A 21,250-nucleotide genomic window follows, 5' to 3' on the forward strand; every position below is an offset into this window, starting at 1 on the left:
CATCTGTTAATCTTTATTATGTATGGAGTTACTTATTTTCTGAGTTTGATAAGAAGAGAAATGAAAATATGAAAAATAAAGTCAAAATTTGTCAAAAAACAAAAATCTACCTGTGCTACCTGCAGCCATTTCCACCAGAGGTTCATGAAATAAGAGATTGATCTAATGTAGAGCAGTTAAGTGCATTTTCTGAACTCTGGGAAATGTTTCCACTTGCTCCTCTTTGTCCTCCTTTGTACTCCTATTTGTATCTTGGCTCATGATGTCAGAACACCATGATAAGTGGCCAATTATCAACAGTGACAATGTGTGAGCTCCCACATGCAGCAGAGAGCTGGGCTTCATCATCACAAATTCTAATTACTGTTGTGGCTATTATCCTGTAAAGGCCTATCTAAACAGCACCGATAGCCAAACATTCTCAACTCTGTAATTTATAACGTGCTGCAACAAGCATTTATCATTGTGTCATAGACCTCAAATATCTGAGCATCTGAACAAAAGCTTGTAACACGCACAGCAGGGCCTTAGCAGAAGATAAAAAGGACTAAATATCACATATCATGTATAATTTATTGTAAAAAAAAAAAAAATCTAATGTATCCAAAGACCTACATTGGCTCTCAAAGGAAAAGCCTGAAGGGAAAAACTGAATCGAAAGGAAACAAAAACAGCGTGCTAATCTTTGCTACACCTGGAATCTAGTAGCTAAAAATAGAAGAGAAATAAAACCTAAACCCAAATTTTGCTAAAACACAAGGAAATAATAAAAAAATTGATGATGCCAGCACGAGTTGCTGTTGGTCTCCAGTGTGATTGAGAAAGACAACCAGACAAAAGAACAAATCATAATAAATATCTATAATCAGAGATAATACTGCACTCTATTAATATTTAAAAAGTCCCTGCCTGGCTCGTGTGTGCTGCCTGCACAGTGTGTGTTTTTATGTATGAGTGTCTGTGTGTGTGTGTGTGTGTGGTGGGGGGGTCTCAGATTAAACACAAGTGTCCTAAGGGATGCAAAAGTGTGTAATGCACTGGTGAACACTGTACATAAGCTTTGATCAGATAATCTTTAAATATTATCAATGCAATAATTTCAATGATATTGTCGCACTGCTTGTTTGGCACCTTAAAAAAACAACTGGGAACTAAAATGAAAACTTGCAATTAGCATAAGTAACATGTTGGACATAACATAATCCAGTCTAGAATTGTGCCAAATGCATGAACATGAGCACTTCAATCTGAGGGAGCATAAGTATTTACGCAAAGAGCAGGGGATTAAACCTAATTGAATTCTGCTTATTGTTAATGGCCAGGATGATTGACTTCATGTCCATGTTTCTATTGTTACGGGATAATAAACTGACTAACGATGAGCTCTAATTGTGACAATAATATCAAAGTCATGAAGATATTTTCTGTGCATTGTTAGCTTAGCATAAACACAGAAATGACTCAATTTGTATTCATTTCTCCCATAGATAACCATATATGCTATCTAAATCCCTTTACTTATTTAACATTGTTTACATGACTCCCCTGTTTGGGGTTTTTAAGTAAGGAATTTAACTATATTATTCAAATACGCATAATGAGGCAAGAGGGTGAACTAGCATACACTTTGATTTAAGTGGTTTCAGATTTCTGAAAAGAGCATAATGATCCTGTTCTGATCTTCAACAATGAGAATTTGCAGCTCTGTCAGAGCAGAAAGGAGCTTCTGTCAGCCCGTGTGCTTAAAATCACAGTGCTGTGTGAGTGAGTCATGGCTTTTAGTCTGTGTGAGAAGTTTAAACAGACTGAGTGAGATGAACATAATGGGGATCACAAATTGAAAATGTGTCTTTCAACGGCAGTGTTGAACCAGTTAGGGTCTGCACATATTAACTCACATTTACCACTTCTGCAGAGGTCTCATTTTGTCATTGACAGGTGGCTGGTGGGCAGAATGTACCTGGTGACACATGAGCTGGGTTAAAATGTATTCTTAAAGAAATCTTTTTTGTTCCACAAATTATAGAGCTGGAACAGTAAAAGGATGGATAAAATGTTGTTGCCTTCATTTCTCTATTGTCACAAAGCATATATTTTAATAGTTCTGTGTTCTGTTTCCAGTCATATTTTCCGTTTTTTGGGGTCTGGAGGCAACCCACTCTCTACATCCAGAAAACAACATTTTCCAGCAGGCCTTGTTCTCCAGCATGAGGCCAATATCAGCTAGACTTATCAGGTATCAGCCTGCTGCTGCAATCTCCATTTCATGAGCAAGTCTATAAACACTATTGATTTTCACACTGGGGTGTTTGCACTTTTATCTTGTAGATTGTGGGCATCCTGTCACAGGGATGACTGATAATGAATAATAATTCAGTGTTCTGAAGAGATGTTAAAAGCTTTTGGATCTCCATAAGGGAGTCAGTGCTGGTCATAGGTTGAGAGTGAACTTAGCTGTGTGTCCTCTTTCAAGGACATTTTATCTGTGAGAAAGAAACGAGAACTGAGAGTGGGACCAGCTGCTGGAAAATTGAGAAATAAAACTAATGATGATTTCTAAACTTTTAGTAAAATCAAATGTGTTGTGTCTTGTGCTGCTTTGGTGCTTGTGCTAACCCTAAACAGGTATAAGGAGTTCCAGAGTTGTTAAATATGGCGGCTAAAGCCTTTTACACTTTACGTCAAAACTGTGAGTCACACAAGCTCAGGGAAGGGAAGTTAAAGGTTTGATTGGTGTGGAAAAATGACACCTAGACTGGGTGAGCCATGGCACCAGAATCACCAGAAAACAGGCGGAGACTGTCGTAAGTGGTGATAACTCATTCCACTTTACAGAATTTACAGATTTCTTTTTTTAAGTGTAAGCAAAAATACCTGAAGGTCATTTTGACTGAGGATTGTCTATTATAAGTAGCAGTAGCAGTTTCGCTTTCATCCAGCGGTTATTGTTCACAGACTCCAATCAAGAGTCAATACATGAAATCTGTAGCTTCTGTCCCAACCACATACAACTGGAAATATGTCACCACAGCTTCTTCAAACTGAGATGTTAAGATGAAACGGGGGAACAATTTGTTGGTAGATGAAAACAAGAAAGAAGGCAACTTTTATCAGTTTCTAAGGGGAGCATGACAGCACTGAAGCTACATAAAACACCAAATAGAAATATATCATGAGGGATTTTCACAACTGTAGGTCTCTCAAAGAGACAGGATGGTAAAACATCTCTGCGTTCTAAAAAATATGGCGTTACAATGGGCAATAAAAAATGGTTTAAGGCTAGCCCATAGCTTCAGCATTGATTGGCTTTTTTCAAGGCAGCCTATTTCGAGTCTCCATAATTAAAACTTGATGCTGGCACAGTAGGCTCACAAAGTCAAGAAGGCACCCACTGTAAACCAGGCCAATGGAACACTCTAGTAAATAGGTGTGGTGTAATGTGATTCAGGCAAATTTCAAGAATAAATCACATTTTATTTTATGACACTCACCAGGATGTGGAGCAGTGAAGTACCAGGAGCTGTGTTTTCTGGAAGGCTGATGTTATACAGCGGTTTGCTAAAGATGGGCCGGTTGTCGTTCTCGTTGATCAGCTCAATAAACACACGCGCGAACCCCACATGGTCAGACATGGACTCATTGGCATAAAGCTGAGGAATGACAGAGCTGTAGATTAAAAACCCAAAATGATAAATGAAAAGAAACTGCAGCAGAGTTCTAAAAGGAAAAGAACTGTTTGAAATTAAAAAGATGCAGGTAGAGGCAGAAGCTCAGTTGTAGGGGACTGGGGGGAGAAGCGGAGGGTTCTTGGATCGAGCCCCCGACTTCAGAGCACCGCTGAGGTACCCTTGAGCAAGGTACAGAACCCACAATTGCTCACACAGGGCCCTGCAATGAGCTGGCGACTCATCCAAGGGTGCACCCTGCCTTCGCCATATCTAGCTGTGACGGGCTCTGGCATCCTTCCCGTGACCCCGAAAGAGACAAAGCCATCAGGAAAATTAAATGAAAAAATGACTCAAAATCTTGATTATATTTAGCCAATTAGCTGACAGGGTGGTGTTGATAATGGTGGCAATTTTACTGATCACACACGCACACACACACACACACACACACACACACACACACACACACACACACACACACACACACACACACACACACACACAGGTGTATATGCAGTGTGTCTAAGACTCCAATCAATTAAATTCCATGGACATAAAAGCTACACCCAGCCTTGTTGCTTAAGGTCCTCTCTCCATGTGTTGGAATTTCATCCATCCTCTAACTCTGACCACACAATCTGTCTCTCTCTCACACACACACACACACACATACACACTCACAATGAGCTGAAAACTCACAGAGAAGCTGTAGCTGCGTATGTGTTCATAGTCCAAAGGCATGGCCACCCTCATTCTGATGTCCGCACGCCCCTGCACTGCTGTGGGGGACAGGGTGAAGTACTCTGAGTTGTTTCCCGTCAGAAACACCTGGAACATGCTGTTCACCCCCTGTGAGGACAGAAGAGATATCATTTTAGATTTTAGAAAGAATGTCAATGTGTAACAGTTAGAGAGGATAATTGTATTTTTTTTTCTGGGCATGAGCGTCTGAATCTTTCACTACTATCAATAAAATCTGAGGTAATAAAGTAAAATAAATGTATGTATATGTGCCAGACATTTCCAAACCAGGCTGTTAAAATACAGTTAATAAAATATATTGTCTGCTACTGATGATCACAGTATAAGGCACATCGGCCCATATACTCTTCTGTGCAGGATGGTTTAGGCATATAGACCAATCAGGCAAAACATTATGACCACACATTATCTTGTCGTCATGGCACCTGGGACATATAAGACAATAAATGAAAACTTTGTCCTCTGAATTGATGCAATAGAATCAGAAAAATGTGTAAGGACCTGAGTGAGATCCAGGTCTGCGTCGGTCAGTGTCTATCAAAAGTGGTCCAGGGAAGGAACAGTGACAGGGTCACGCACAGCCAAGGTTCTGTAATGCATGAGGGGAGTGAAAGCTGACCCTGGTTGGCTGGTCCAACAGAGGAGCTACTGTAGCTACGATACTAAAGAAGTAAATGCTGTGTCTGTGTTTGGTCCTGAACCTCTCAGGGATAGATTAGATCACATGATCACTCTAGATGGTATCTCATTAACATTTAGTCTCTCTGTGAGGAATCTTGGAGTAACTTTTGATCAAAACCTCTCCTTCAACTCACACATTAAAACAGTCTCTAGAAGTGCCTTTTTTCACTTGAGAAACATCACAAAGATCAGGAAGCTACTGACGCGGCATGATGCTGAAAAGTTAGTCCATGCATTTGTTACTTCCAGGCTGGACTATTGTAATTCTTTATTATCAGGGTGTCCAAACAACTCTTTAAGAAGCCTCCAGCTGATCCAAAATGCTGCAGCCAGAGTTCTGACAGGTATTGACAAAAGAGATCACATCACTCCTGTAACAGCATCTCTTCATTGGCTGCCTGTTAAATTTACAATAATTTTTAAAACCCTTCTTTTGACCTACAAGGTCCTCAGAGGCCTAGCTCCATCCTACCTGGAGGAGCTAGTGACACCTTACCAGCCCAATAGACCGCTCCGCTCTCAGAATGCTGGTTTACTTGTGGTTCCCAGGGTTTCTAGGAGTAGAAGGGGGGGCCGAGCATTTAGCTAGGCCCCCCTGCTATGGAACCAGCTCCCTGTCCAGGTACGGGAGGCTGACTCCATCGCTACTTTTAAGATCAGACTTAAAACCTACCTCTTTGAAAAAGCTTATTGTTACTAATTCTGTAGTTTCAGTTACTATTATAGACAGACAAATTATCATACTTAGGGGGTCGTCTAATCATTAGGTTAACATCTTAGCTATGCTGTTATAGGCCAAGGCTGCCAGGGGTCCGGAAACATGATCACCTGACAGGCCTCTGTCACCCCACTGGGTCATGGTTTCCTCTCCTCTCCTCTCCTCTCCTTTCCTCCTCCTCATCAAGCAGACTAGTTATGCTGATTCTTGTGTAGTTTTTCTGCTCCCCCCCCCCCCCTTCTGTATTCATTTACAGGTATCGCCACCTTCGGAGCTGCATGATGACCTCCGGCCCCGTTGACCCGCTGTATAAATAGTGTATTTTTGTATGTGTTTCTGGCTCTGTGCCCATCCTCTTCTCTCCTCTCCTCTCCTCTCCTCTCCTCTCCTCTCCTCTCCTCTCCTCTCCTCTCCTCTCCTCTCCTCTCTCCTCTCCTCTCCTCTCCTCTCCTCTCCTCTCCTCTCCTCTCCTCTCCTCTCCTCTCCTCTTTCTCTACCCAGCCGGCCATCACCTTTAAGCAATTTTGATTGTTAAAGACGCTAAATAAAGATTGATTTGATTTGGTCTGAGAGAAAGTTGTTAGAACATAAAGCGTGTCGTCTTTTTTTTCTTTCCTCACAGAGCTGCATTGGTCCAGATCAGCTAGGCTGCCCACGCTGACATGATTTATGGTGGAGAGTTCACAGTCATTTTCACTTTCATATACATTTGACACAAGAAACAATGTTTTTGGAACTAAAAGATTTGAAAATAAGAACTTAAGCCCTAATTATCACTTTATGTTGACTGTTACTTAAGTGCTGGGTGTAGCTGATGCACTGTGTGTGTGTGTGTGTATGTGTGTCTTTTGTGTGTTTGTGTGTGCATGCTTGTCTGTGTGTTTGTGTGCACGCGCGCGTGTGTGTGTATACAAAGGTGTCAAAACCATGCGCTTTGATCAGTGCTTAGAGTTGAAAAATGATCATTTGTGACAACCATGACTATCTTGTTCTACACAGAGACAGAGCTGACTATACAGTCTGAAAGACAATGTTAGCTTATGGATTCTGATAATGTACTGCATTGCACTACTTGTGTGTGATGTGTTCTGTGAGATTAGGTTTTTTATTTATTTATTTTTATTAGCATTACACGCAACTATGAATAGCCCAGCCGAGGAAAAGCTACAAACTTATTTTTCAATATTCCTTTTTTCCTCAGATAAAGGGTCATAGGAATTCTGGGTAAACATATGCCAGGTGATTATATCATTGCCTCAAGAAGTGGGTGGCTGCAACAGAAAAGGCATTTGTGGATTCCTCCTGTTTTGTAATATCAAGCCGCAGGGCAGCCAATCATGTTGCCATTGTGGCAGAGTGAGGAAGATGTGTGTGGTGGTCGATGGGCATTATGCTGCCGGTTGAAATAGCCCCCTTGTTTTTGTTTTCATCTCTGGGAGAACCATTGTGGCTGATGACTCCTATTTAAAAGACTATCCAATATGCAGGGATGTCACCTCAAACTGCCCATAAACGTGATTGCCCGTCCATTTGCCTCTGCCTTTAGAAGCCCCCAATAAAAACCACCCTGTCAGTTGCAGCTGCCACAAAGTTTAGTGACAACTTCCAGCAGCAAAAGTTTTATAAATGTTAACCCAAGCAGAAGAGGATATGAAGTCTGGCCCAGACAGACAGGAGGTAACTACCGCTTGTGTCATGGTTAAGAAAAAAATCTGTCTTTAATCCTTGACACTCGGAAAAAGTGTCGTTTGAGTGCAGAAGTAGTGGAGTGTGAATAAGTGTATATCAGTAATGCATTGCCGGTTTAATGGGAAAATAAAACAAAAAAACATCACAGATACAAATTTTCCTCCGTGACCGGGTGAATGTGTGACACTTTTCAAACAGGGTCACCACACATGAGTTGGGAGATCATCGTGTTGGTGCAAAGGTGAGCTCTTGAAGCAACAGTGAACAGTGTCTCTCTCTCTGTCTCTCGTGTTCTCTACTTCTATTCTTTTCCCCCTTGTAATCATTTTTCTCCTCCCTTTGCTCTACACACTTTTCTCAGTCCACTTGACTCACAGTTATCTGTCAAATTCCACCCAGTCGCCTCCTGTGCCCGAATCAATCAGACCTGACTAGCTTTCAGCTTATCTGCACCCCAGTTGATTGATTTTCCTCGTTAGCTATAATTTGCTGCTCTATCCAATCTCTTCCACTGCAAATTAAATTGTAGTTGAATTCAATGTGCTGTTGTGAGTGAACATTTGCACATGCATGGAGAAAGGAAGTAAGAGAGGGGCTGGGGCGGCAGACAAATCAGAAAAATTATAGCGATGCGTGTTACATATAGGTGCGTAACAGGCTGACAGGTAAGGGGAAGTGGCCGACACATTAATGTCGTACACATCTCTCTCATACACAGGCAAGCAAGTGAATATGTAAACAAGATAAATCGCAACCATATCATGGAAAACAAACCATACACTTCTCATTCATCCCAGCTGTTATTGTTTCAGGCTTTGATAAATCACCATGAAAAATGGTGATTGGTGAAAAATGAGACAGTTCCTACTAATGGATCTTTTATTGATGCCTTGTGTCCTCAGTTGGCATAATATGGACTAAAGAGGCAATTCAGGCTGTTGCTCATGAAGTATATTTTAACATTATTATTGCGGTGGAGGCAACTGTCTACGTACAATAGCCTACATACTTTTTTGACCTGATTATCCTTGATTAATAAGGACAATGGTGATAAGGATGTCCCAATAGCTTTGGAATCACCCATGACAGCTGCTTTATGACTGTATCACATAGCTGTGCGCAAACAGCATCAACTAACCTTCAGGTCGTGACGACAGTGTAGTTTGTAAGTGAGCATATTTGGCTCAATTTAGAATTAATCTAAGGTGCAATTCTGAAAAAAAAAATAGAGTCAGAGGAGAGAATCTGACATCCAGCAGACATTCATATGAAATGACACTGCAGTGAGGAAATGAATATTTTTATGACATTTACCAGGGTCGCTCCTGCTCGTGTAACTTTATTAGCTGTGTCTGGACAGAAAAATGTCAGCAGATCTGAGTGTGAAGGACAGATTAGGCTTCAGCATGACACCTTTGCAATTTCAGGTGATCATATATTATTGAAAATTAAATTAGCAATATTATATCACACTGTTGTCTGATTTTAACCTGGTAGAAAGTGACCTGCTGTGGTCCTTTAAAGAACAATGCTTTAAAACAAGAGGACTGAGTGGATATATGCAGATTACGTTGCAAAGGGGAGAAGAAAGGGATTTATTCCTTATTCCTCTGTTATAATACATAAAAGACATCTAGGCTGAACCTAGTCTTCAGATATAACTTGGAACATTTCCAGTTCCAACCATCATTACCTTTGAAATCTTACCAATATCAGAGAATTCTTTGACTGAGTCTACCCACCTCATCCTTATCCTCAGCTTGGATGAAGAGGGGGAGGGCAAATCCCACCTGGGCCAGCTCCGTGATCCGGACCCGGTATTCCGAACTGTTGAATTTTGGAGCGTTGTCATTTTTGTCAATTAGCAGGATGGTAAAGGTGGTCATTACTGTTGCATCTGATGGAAACCGGTCAGCTCTCAGCTCTGTGGCCTTAGATTGTGAGAGAGAGAAGAGAGGGGAGAGAGATAATTGCAATGAAAATAGTTTTTAGTGATAGAGGTCATCATTCAATTCCAGCAAGGCCTTTCAGCGGTTTATTTATTGGATCAAAAGGTGATGATCAGACTCAGGGCAGAAATAAAAACATGCACAATGGGGGGGACAAAGGGCATGTGCAGATCTACACACACACACACAAGCAGTGTTTTGGTCTCCTCCTCTGTGTGCTCTGCACTATCTAAGCCTACTAAAGTTGCGAAATTATTTGTATTACTTTGGCACACCACAATCAATATTAGCACCCTCTCAGAATGCTCAAATAGAGCGAGAGAGAATTTAAAGGAGGAAAAAAAATCCATATCTTATAAATACATTTTGGGGCAATTTCACTTATTCTACTTTTTTCTATTGTAATTATCGATTTCAATTAAACAAATAGACTAAATCTACAAAATGTGTGTTAGAAGTTTCTCTGTATAAAATCTCAGAGGCAGATTTATCTCTAAAGCTCATTTTTACAGTATTAATAGCAACTCTATGAGACCACATGAGCATTGGCGAGGCCACTGGGTGACCTAAAACACAATTTATTGTGCTGTAAAGGTGCACCGATTTGACTCATCACAAGGTACAGGGCAACAGAGAAGATAAGGCTTCTATGCATTCGCTTATGCAAAAGTCCAAAAAATAAAATAATATTATATACCGTATTAATATTATTATAGTATGATCAAACTGGTTATATTATATATATATATATATATATATATATATAAGTGACCTGCTGTGGTGACAAGGATATATATATTTATTTATTTATTTATCTTTTTTAGAGAGGTGGGGTGGCAAGAGTCCTAACTTTATGAAACATAAGTGACACTGATCAGGGGAGGAGGGAAGACAAAAAAAACCCCTCAGCAATAAGGACTCTACAGCAAATCTTGTTCCATTATTTCGTACTCAGTCTAATCCTGTCTGACTCATGCTTAAGTGGTTATTATGACAGAAGGAGGCTTTGACTGACACACTGACTAAAGAGACCTGAATTTGTCACATCTGTACTGAGACATATTGACGGAACATCTGTAAGCGAGTGCTAACAGAGCATCCCTTTAAGTGAGGCGTTAGCTTGAAATATCATCTAATTACAGCAGTGTGTGTTTGTATAATACAAGGCGCATTAAGTGTTACAATATATGAAGAGGCAATAATACTGGCAGACACGTCATTGATTTGATAGCCTCCTCTTGAGCTGCCAGTGGAAAAAGCTGTCATCTTCCCAAATGCTCACCTTGACAGTGAGAGTGAATCCCGCTGAGTAGAGTGGGTTTTCTCTGTCCAACTGACCGCTCACCGTCAGGGAGCCGCTGATGTAGTCCAGGGCAAAAACACTGTTGGTGTTCCCTGGGTGGGCGGTGGGAGAGACACGGTCAGCAGAACAAACGTGACTGACATCCTGGAGTTTTCTAAATAACCAGTGAGGAGTAGTTAAGAACCCGCAGAAGTGAATGTGCTGGATGCCCAAGAAGCGTTTATGTCTTGTCATGTGTCTCCCTCAGTGTCTGTATTTGACAGATTACTTTTTCAATTCTTTGTTAGATGTACTGTTGGGCTTGATTGTATCCTTGTTACCATCAGTATTCAAGTCTACATCTGTACTTTTTCTTTTTAATCATTCTTAAATGCCTCGTCAATGGCTTCTATAATATCAAACTGCACTTTTAGACTTGGAGTAACTGAAGAAAAGACGTTAGATGATATAAAAAAGGGTTTTAGCTTGAGTCCCAGTTCGTCGCAGGGCCCAAAGGGAACACTTGAAAGTTCGGCACTTTACACAAGGGCACCGCAGCAGTGCTTTGAGGGGGCACCTTCTGTGTTTTGTCAGTGCTGGGGTTTGACCCAAGAACCCTCTGCTTCTCAGCCCAGTCCCCAACACACTGAGCTACCACCACTGTGGGTAGTGCTATACTATCAATTTTTGGCAGGGCTGCTTTAATACATATTAGCCTAGTTTGCTAAAAATCAAGTTGCATGTGATTCAAAACAGCTTTTATTGTATGATTTAGGTAAAATGAGGATTCCAAACATCCAAGAGGTGCCTGCAGCCTTGGTTTTTAGGTGCATTTTTGAATTTTGAAAAGATTCAGTATTTTCAAATGACGGGAGTAGCCAAGTATTAATGCTGCAGAATTGTGTGTGTCTACTGCAGATACAGGCTTTCATATTTACACTTTTATAAATCCCTTTACTATGGAAGGTCACTTCTGTCAGTGAACATAAAAAAATGTTTTTAACAGAAGTCATTATTATGACATAAAAATTCATGATTAGGAGATGAAAAGTCAAAATTATGAGAAAATAAGTCCTATCTATGACAGAAATAAGTCGAATTTATGAGGTAAAAAGTCCTAATTATGAGATTATGGACAGCAGAACAAAGCTCACAGCTCAACACAGACGGATTGTGAATTCAAACTTCAAACATGGGTTTACAACCATGGAAAGTTGAACGTTCCTTGTTGTTGTTCCATTCTGCAGGTGATTGCTGCTTCAATCCCACTGCTCCACATGATAGTCTATCCCATAATTATAGCCTTCTATCTGATGATTATAACTTTCTTATCTCACAATTTCAATTGTATGACTTTCTCTCATAATTTAAATTTATAATCTTATAATTCTGACTTTTTTTTAACCTCATTTCACTTTTTTCTAATGATTATGACATTTTATCTCATATTAATGATTTTCTATCTCATAGTTTCAACTTTCGTATCTGATAATAATGACTTTTCTGAGACTTTTATTTTGTTAACGGATGCATTTATCATTTATACATCACCATCCTCTTGTCTTCTATAGGTGTATTTGCTCAGTCACAATGGAATCAAGATGCCTTTGACTATAAACCTGTCTTTGTAGATTAAATTAGATATTGCATTGATTTTATACCATCTGTTGGTTAATGTTCCAGCCTCCCTAAATCTAAGCAGATCAAACAGGCTGTGGTAATTAACTTAGACATCTTGTTTGTCTACTGAGTGATGAACGCACTGTTGGTGCTGTGAATGTTTGTTTTAATTCAGAGACAGCTCTGAAATATCGCTTTCTCTCTGTATGTGTGTTTTAGACACTATTAGACTACCTGTCTTAAAGAGTTTAAATGTAAGTGTCAAATACAACATTTCACATTTAATGACGAGTTCAGCATTGTCTGATACACATTTGCAGTATAAAAGATGGTAATGTAAGCTACCAACAATGGTGCAGTATGCTTAATACGATAGTAGCACATAAACATTCATTAGGATGTGTAAATTGGTTGATGACATTGAGCGTTGTCGTCAAGGCAATGTCCCACATGTGGGATTCCAGCTTAAAGAATGTCAGGAGAGAGACTGAGAGTCTTCCAAGAGGTCATACGGATAAAGCAAATACAGTCAACCTTTCACGTCCCCCACAAGGGTGACAAATCCACACAATAGTTTGAAATGACATTTTTTGGTGATGCAGCATAGGGGCATAGGTGAGAAGACCTGAAACAATTGGCAGAGAACCCTTCCAGTCTATGCAGACTAAAGCATCAAGAAGCAAAATGGTTCACTTTCTGCTATCGTGGGTAGTACTTAGTGTGACCACCTCATAGCATCAAGATTCAGTCCGGAATATGCACTTTGGTTGTGTGTTAGTGTGTGTGAATGGTGTGTGTGTCCTGTGATGGACTGGCAAAACAGTGCACAGCAGGCACACTCCAGAGCTCAGACCCTCCTGTAATGAGCCTAAAATGGAATCTATCCAATCACGACAGAACTAAGAATAAATGAAGTGGGAATTGTGTCCGATTCACTTTTTCATTTTTTCTCTCTTCTGTGGTAAGCAGACACGCTTTGAACCACACGCCAAAAGATTAAGAATGATTCACTGTAGACACTTTGTAGTAATAGCTGAGGGTCAGAGAAACGGGGGCCTGTGGTAGTTTGTACAGGTCAACAGAATAACCCTGTGCTCTCTATTCACTGATTGCCACTCCATTATTGCCCTCCATCCCATCTGGAATGGAAAGAAAAAAAACCCAACTATACAGACAGAGGGGATGTTGCAGGTGAGGGGGAAGGCCGACAGAGAGAGAGAGAGAGAGAGAGAGAGAGAGAGAGAGAGAGAGAGAGAGAGAGAGAGAGAGAGAGAGAGAGAGAGAGAGAGAGAGAGAGAGAGAGAGAGAGAGAGAGAGAGAGAGAGAGAGAGAGAGAGAGAGAGAGAGATGAACCCTCTGATAATTAGCCTGGATTGAGACCAAAATGTGACAAATGGGAAAGGACTGTAATTAAAGTAAATAATTGGTTTTAGATCCATGCTTACATGTTTGTTTTGTCAAGCATTAAGGGATCATATCCAAACAGTTTCAATAACCACAAATTTCACTTCTATATGCGCAAATGTTTATAGAATCTTTTTATCTTATTTTATTATTGCTATTATGGACTTTAATACAGGAGGGTCAATTTCATTACTTGGTGAAACATCCAAACTGTAGCAGTGTCTTTAAAATAATATAGCTGCAGCGGTCCACATCTGGCTCATTTGGTTGAGCAGGATTCCTGCTCAGAAGCAAATATACTTCCTGAACTACAGTACATAATGTTGCTCTGTCATCTGTTTTTTTTGTAGTTTGAGAGCCCTTAAAGACTCCAGGCGATTGAAAGATGCTCACTGATGTCAAGACATATTTAAGAGGTGGTTAGTTAGTGCCTAGCAACAATAGGCCTCTACTTTTTGAAACCTGTGTTGAAGAATTAAATGATCAAATCATGTAAGTGCCATCCTTGAGAGAGACTGTGGAAACACAAGCGGATAATATTAACTTGAAGCTTATTCACGCTTTGCACCTGTAATCTATTTTATTTACCTGCCATCATCACACACTGTGTAATGATGAGTTAATACAGTCACTCTCCTTTTGGCTAGTCTAATATAGGACATTTAGAGGACACAAATCCTTTGTTTGGTCAAAATGAGGTGGCTTCTATACTGATTTGGAGCTCACCTGGCCGAGCAGAGAGTGGCATTCATACACATATGTAAAAGTGAACAGATGGTGTGCTGTCACGCAGAGTAAAAGCAGATGTCCATTCTATTCTGCATTCAACCACTTTTCTCTCCCTGCTTTAGATTTCACACAAAGGCCTAGCAAGTGTTCAGCTTAGGAAGCCTGAGGGGAATTAGATTTTCAACATTGATGGGATGTGTGGTCAGTGATCAACCAAGACTCAGAGATTAAACCCCTGGGGATGTGAAAGTGACTGTTTACAGACACATACATTTGAATTCATTATAAATAAAGCAAGCTTCTGTTTCAGATTCACAAATTAGTGGTGCTAGTGTGAGCTTTTGGAATGAGCTTTTGGAATGAGCTTTTGGAATGAGTGCAGACAAACATGTCTGCACTCATTCCAAAAGCTCATTGACATTCACACATTTAAATTCCTGTGGTAGTTTGAAATGTAAAATGTATGTGGACACCACTACACAACTAGAATCGGCCTTGAGTAGACGGATCACCATCCCAAGATAGCTTGGTTGTGATTTGTGCATGGCGAGCTGGCCTACATCATCTGCATTTCATTAACCTGAAATTTGAAGCACTATAAACAGCAAGAGGTAGTGACCTGGTATGACTAAGTATTAATGGAACGACGCAAAGACCACCACAATCTGAAGGTCCCAATATTTTAAAGTTCATCACTTTTGGTGCTCCAAAAGAGAACAGAACAACAGTCTGCCAAATATTGACACATAAACTTGTCAACCACTACCATTGATTTAACTGTGCCCACTGCTCCAGGGTGAACCGGCATTCAGCCGTTGACTTCCAGGCTGTTCAGCCTGGGAGACTGCCCAAGTGCCACCCTCAACAACAACTGCTCAAATCGCGAGCTAAAGCACAACCAATCAGTTCACCCAGGATCAGAGTGAGCCATAGCTATTCCAAAACTAGCCTGCTAAGTTAGCTAATAAGTGAACATCATTGCTTTATTTTGAATATTTCAGCTATTTGATTACATCAACTAATGAAAATGAGAGATAGATTTTATAATGGTTAATACCTAATCAAGACTAAAATGAGTTTTATAACATAACTTCAAGCATAAGTCCAACAATAGCTGAAATATTTGCAGCATAGCAATGATGCTCGCTTGTTAGCTAACTTAGTGGGCTCGTTTTGGAATAGCTCCAGAGTGGGCAGCTACCTCACTGGCTAACTATTTTGAATTGTTGTGGTTTGTAAAAGGTCTACCGATGTGACCCAACAACAATGAAAAACAGTGCAAATTGCCACTCAGTGTGCGTATTTGTGTGTGTGTGTGTGTGTGTGTGTGTGTGTGTGTGTGTGTGTGTGTGTGTGTGGGTGAGTGGGTGGCTTGACTCCAGCCATAATCTGGCTACTGCAAACACGTCTAGACAGAAAATCCAGTTGCATAAATTAAGCAGGCCATGAAGGAGGCAAATATAGTCTGATTTCAATGCGCATATAAACACCATTAATGTGTGTTTGTGAGAGTAAATAAGGTTGGAAGAGGTGCAAATGGCATGTTTTGATTCTGTGATGCAAGTCTTTGGGATTAATCAAGCTCTCACATTAATGACAGTACCAAACAGTACCTACTGGTGTACACACACACACACACACACACACACACACACACACACACACACACATCTTTATATTGTCCTGTTACTACAAGATAAATGCAATTAAAATAATTTTATAGTTTGAATAAACCGAAAATCCAGAACAATAGTGCAGATTTTATATTTCCTGTTGCCAAATCACCTCTAAATTCTTGTGTCAAGAGCAATGAACTGAAGGCTCATTTACTGAGAGGTGTTTCCTCATTCAAATTCTGTCCTCTGCTTACAAATCAGTGAACGAACCAGGAGACAGAGGAGAAACCAGAAAAAAATGTGAGCACCTCAGAAAGCGGAAACCATACATGTGTAGGTATAATGCCTGGATCACTGAAGTGAACAGAGGATATAAGGATTTTGATGCGATGACTTCAGTCGGATGTGCGACAAGTGGATAACAAAGACTTTCTGTGATCAACGAGCTTTTGAGGCCAGCCAAAACAAGAGTTCTCCAAGTGTAATCACCATGACTAAGCCAGTGACAACTGTTTTCTCTAGTTCTAACAGCATGGGGTGCTAGAACATGCTAGTAAAATGATATGGCACGCAGCCAAAGCTCAGTCTTGAGGCAAAGATTTTGTGTATTTTGCTAAATGTACACACATTAATGTCACTTTTTAGGATTTTTGCCTTCAGGCGTGTCATGTTGATGACGAGCTTTCGGTTATTGTCTTCAAACTAGACTAATTCTAAATGAACCGGTTTGCTCAAAGACTTGACTTGTTTGTGCACTTGCAAATCCCTGACACACACCACTTACTGTGTGGCAGCTACCAGTGCATATGGGAGTGTTTTTGTGTGTGATGTGATATGATAATGGCCCCGTGGGTGTCCTGCCATTGGCAGAAAAGCTGCATTGCATGAATACTCAATGAACTAGTTTCATAAAGTTTTTGCATTTTTTTTCTCCTACAAAATAGGCCCAAAGACACATATTGAGCAGAGGAATTCTGTTTCTGCTGTGGCACAGGTAGGCTGTTTCTCATAGGTAACTTGAACTATCAGAAGTCCACAGACACTTTAGCAGAGATTGGGGCTTTACGGGTTGCTTCATGAGAGACTAGTGCTCTGGAGCAGGTTCTGTTGCAGCCTTAAAGTAAATACAAAGAAACGGAGCCATTAATAGAAGCATGTAATAAAGTATGCTTATCAAGAAAATCTCACATGTAAGGAGCTAAAGCATTAACCAAAAGAGTGTTCGCATCCAGTGGATTTATTCAAACATTTACAGTCTTTTCATCTTTTCTTCCCCCTCAGTTTCACATATTTGGGCGGCTGCAGATTTCAAACATGGTGGTGACCAATTGGATCACTGTCCGGCTTCATTGGCCTCATCCCGAGGTCAAAAAAGCCAGAGTAAAAAAAAAATTAAGTAGCTTTTGGTACTTGGTAATTTGCAAAAAAAATCAATGGAGCTGAGGGACACTGACTGATTTAGGAGCTCTCTCAGTGATGAGAGATTAACTCAAATAAAAGACATCAGCTGTATGAGACTTATATCACAGCCCAGTGAGATCATGATTTTATTAAGAACAGGACTGCCCAACTACAATTGACAAGTGTGGTGTGATCAGTGTCCCACAGACTATCATCCTCGCTGAGAGATTACACAGAAACAGACTGCCGAGAGCCTCCAACCATCTAATTGAAAACCGGGAAAAAAACCCCAGCAATGCAGCAGCGATAATAAAAGCACCCCGTAGAAAAAAACAGGTATTAGCCTGGTCCATATTACAGCAGGCCTGCTGATACGCTGGGCAGTATGAACTCGAATCGACGGGGTGCAGCAGTACTGAAAGGTAACGATACGCATGGAAGGGCCGACAGGGAAACATAATCGCCTTTACTACTTATCAGTCTTTCCAGGTGGGAAATGGTCTGTCCATGCCGTCTGGGGTCAGAGGACAAGGCTACACGCTGCCCTCAGACCCCCTACACCAGACACGGAAGCCCCTTCTGCCTGTGACAGGAGCGGGAGACAGCACGTGATGTCCCTGACAAAGCCCAAAGGGGTCACTGGTTGCCTGTGGCTACATGTTTGTTGTGGATTTACTCCATGGCCTCAGGCAATGGGAAACACGACTTATCTTTTATCAATTTAGAAAATTATTCCAGTTGGGTTGCTGCAAATTAAAATTAAATGCATTCGGCAAGGGAATGTAAGAACCAGGAGGGTTTTTCTTATTTATTTTTTTTCCAACACGGGCACGATGAAATGAGAGTGGAGGAAGAGGAAGTAAAATTTTGAGATGGGATGGGGCTTAAGATGGGATTAGTTTTGCTTGCTTGTGACAAAAGCGAAACATAACGAAAACTGATAAACAACAGGCAGATACAGAAATCTTGAAGAATCGTTCTCCAATGAGATGCTACACTGTAGTCTTACACTATCATTACAGCATAGCAGGGACAATACACACTTTACATGAGGATAAAACTTTTTCCTTTCATCCTTTTCCTGTTCCTTTTCCTTTTTCCTTATCCTGTGCATTTTCACAGTATAAATTCACTTATTTATAGTGATGGGTTGTAGCATTTGTCCACTTTTATTTCTCTTCTAGCACTTACTGCTCTTGATGCATTGATGATGTGCTAGAACACATTTGTCAGGGCTACAGCCCTTCAGGTCATACTGTCTGTTCCCCTGTCTTCATCATCTTTGGTGGGGTCAGCTGAAATTCCTTTTGTCCTCTCGACAGTGATATTGGTCGGGCTGACAGTACCACAATAAAAGTTCAGAAAATTAAGTAGCAGAGAGGACCTGAAGTGTTTTAAAAACAATAAAGCACTCCGTAAAGTGCTAAAACAGGAGTGTTTTGGAGACTCAACCCATCATTGCTTTGATATAGATCAGAGGTCAAGACTGGTAAAAAGGCTGAATGGACTGGTTGAGCCCATGCAGGTGTAAGATTTTAAAAGATTTTAATATGATCAGTTTCAGGAATCATAGTGACTGACGGAAACATGGCTGAACAAGCTGATATTGGAGTTAGACTGATACCAGAACCCCCAGAAAAGCCTTTTTATTTTATTGTCCTTGTATTTCCCAATTGGACAGTAACCTGCATGAGCCTGGAAGAAATGATCATTTAAATTCCACTGCCATGTGCAGAACGAGTGTAAAAGTATCATTTAAATTTACACTTCTGCTAGGTGAATCAAGCTGAGATCCCATTTTGCTACATACAATGTCATGCAAAATGTTCTGCTTGAAATGAAAAGTAAGTCCTCATCTTAGCATGACCCAAAGCAGACAAACACAACATTGTGTCACTGAAAACATTGTGACTGAAGCAGAAATTCATGAGTCCATAAATCCATCATTTTATTCAAGCATGCATGCAAATTATTTTAAAGCAAGGGTGGGCAAATCCAGTCCTCGAGGGCCAGATCCAAGCCAGACTTTCTGTCCTACAGGTAAACACATTCACCTGGGGTTCCATTTACCTTGCTGAAAGCGGTTTCTCCCTGGTAGGATGCAAAACCTGGCTGGATTCCAGCCTTCATGGATTAGACTTGCCCATCAGAGGAGGTCAAATCCATTCCTTGAGGGTTTAATTCAAGCCAGGATTTCCAGGCAGGAAATACTTTCACCAAGGTAAATGAAACCCCAGGTGAAAGTGTTTACCTGTAGGACAGAAAGTCTGGCTTGGATCGAGCCCTCGATGCCCACCCCTATTTTAAAGCTTTCTTGCTGTGTTGTAAAAACCAATTAATTATATTTTAAAATTATGATTGCAGAAGATATTCCATTATCTTTACTTTGTAGTGATTTGTTTTTGACAAACTAAAAGCACATGCAGAAATGAAACCAAACTTAATTTAAAAAAAAAATACAACCCACTCAGACAGCAAAAAAAATGCTCAGTGATGATTTAGGTTAGAGATTCTGATACAAATGAGAACAGTAGGGCAGAAGTCTGATCAAAAGAATGGATTTATATTTAGAAGCTTTGCTGAATCTCGGTCCTCATTATCAACAACTGCAACACTGCTGCTGTGGCGCTGCTCTATCTCACACTCATCTAATCCCAGATTTACCCTCTGATTGGCTGCTGGGAGAGGAAATCCTTGTCTTTCAGCCTTACCATCATTAGCATGAGTCACAACTGCAATTAAAACCTCGTTTATCTTAATTACAGAACTAATGAGACGAGTCTCGCAGGAGTGAGACACGCTCTCTCAGGACACTTGGGGTGAAGCAGCGGGAGGCGATGTGTAGTGTCGCATTTAGGTCTGTAGACATCACACATTTATCTGACTGCAGCAGGGCAGGTCTGGATAAGCAGAGACAAGCACAAGTACACGTGTATGCTCCAACACACACACACACACACACACACACACACACACACACACACACACACACACACACACAAACGGGTGGCAAATGCATCATCTGAAAACCTTAACCTCCCTTTTTTATTTCCTGGCTCTGCATCAACCTTCAACTTTCATTATCTATCAAACTTATAATGATTTTATCAGGCCTACAGGCTCCATCTCCATAAGGGCTTAGTGCGGCACTATAACTCTTGATTTTGCCACGACTGGGAATACACTGCACCACCTAATTAATGTCTTTTTAATGCTCTTCTCCTCCAGAGCTTAACTCAGCCCTTCAACTCCACGAAAAAACAACATGCAGCAATACAACATGTGGCAGCAGATGGTAAGTAAGACTGAGTAGGTGTGTGCACTGAATGTGACCAGAGTGTTTATGGTGAGCTCTACAGGGATGTGGGATGGAGCCTGGACTGTGCACACATGCACAGATACCAGCAAATAATGCATGACAGACCACATGCTGCAATGAATGCACAATGAATGCACACATAAGCAAGCGCACGTATACACCAACGCACGGGGTCCAATTCCTTTGTTTGGCTGTGAGGTCAGACAGTGACTCCACAGATGGCAAAACAATTAATATCTTCATCATCTAAAAATCCCATGGTGTTGTTGGACTTATCAAGCAGGGCCAGCCCTTATCAGCCAGCTGGCAATACTGGAGCCACCAAGATCCTTCCATCCTGACCATTCTGTGCCTGACAGAGGGCAACTTGAGTTCACAGGAAACAGTCCAAACTGTGTAGTAACCCTCCCAA

The 21,250-nt window shown here is 40.8% G+C and overlaps 1 protein-coding gene across 1 annotated transcript in view; it reads right to left on the reverse strand.

Moving 5' to 3' along the window:
- The window catches only part of cdh23 (cadherin-related 23), a 172,913-nt gene that overhangs the window by 63,446 nt on the left and 88,217 nt on the right, over positions 1-21,250 (reverse strand). Inside the window, 4 exon segments of the mRNA XM_029834775.1 lie at positions 3,492-3,650; positions 4,368-4,517; positions 9,261-9,449; positions 10,750-10,862. Of these exon segments, the coding sequence (XP_029690635.1) occupies positions 3,492-3,650; positions 4,368-4,517; positions 9,261-9,449; positions 10,750-10,862 (611 nt within the window).

Source organism: Takifugu rubripes, chromosome 4 (genome assembly GCF_901000725.2).
Source record: "Takifugu rubripes chromosome 4, fTakRub1.2, whole genome shotgun sequence".
NCBI classification, from domain to species: domain Eukaryota; kingdom Metazoa; phylum Chordata; class Actinopteri; order Tetraodontiformes; family Tetraodontidae; genus Takifugu; species Takifugu rubripes.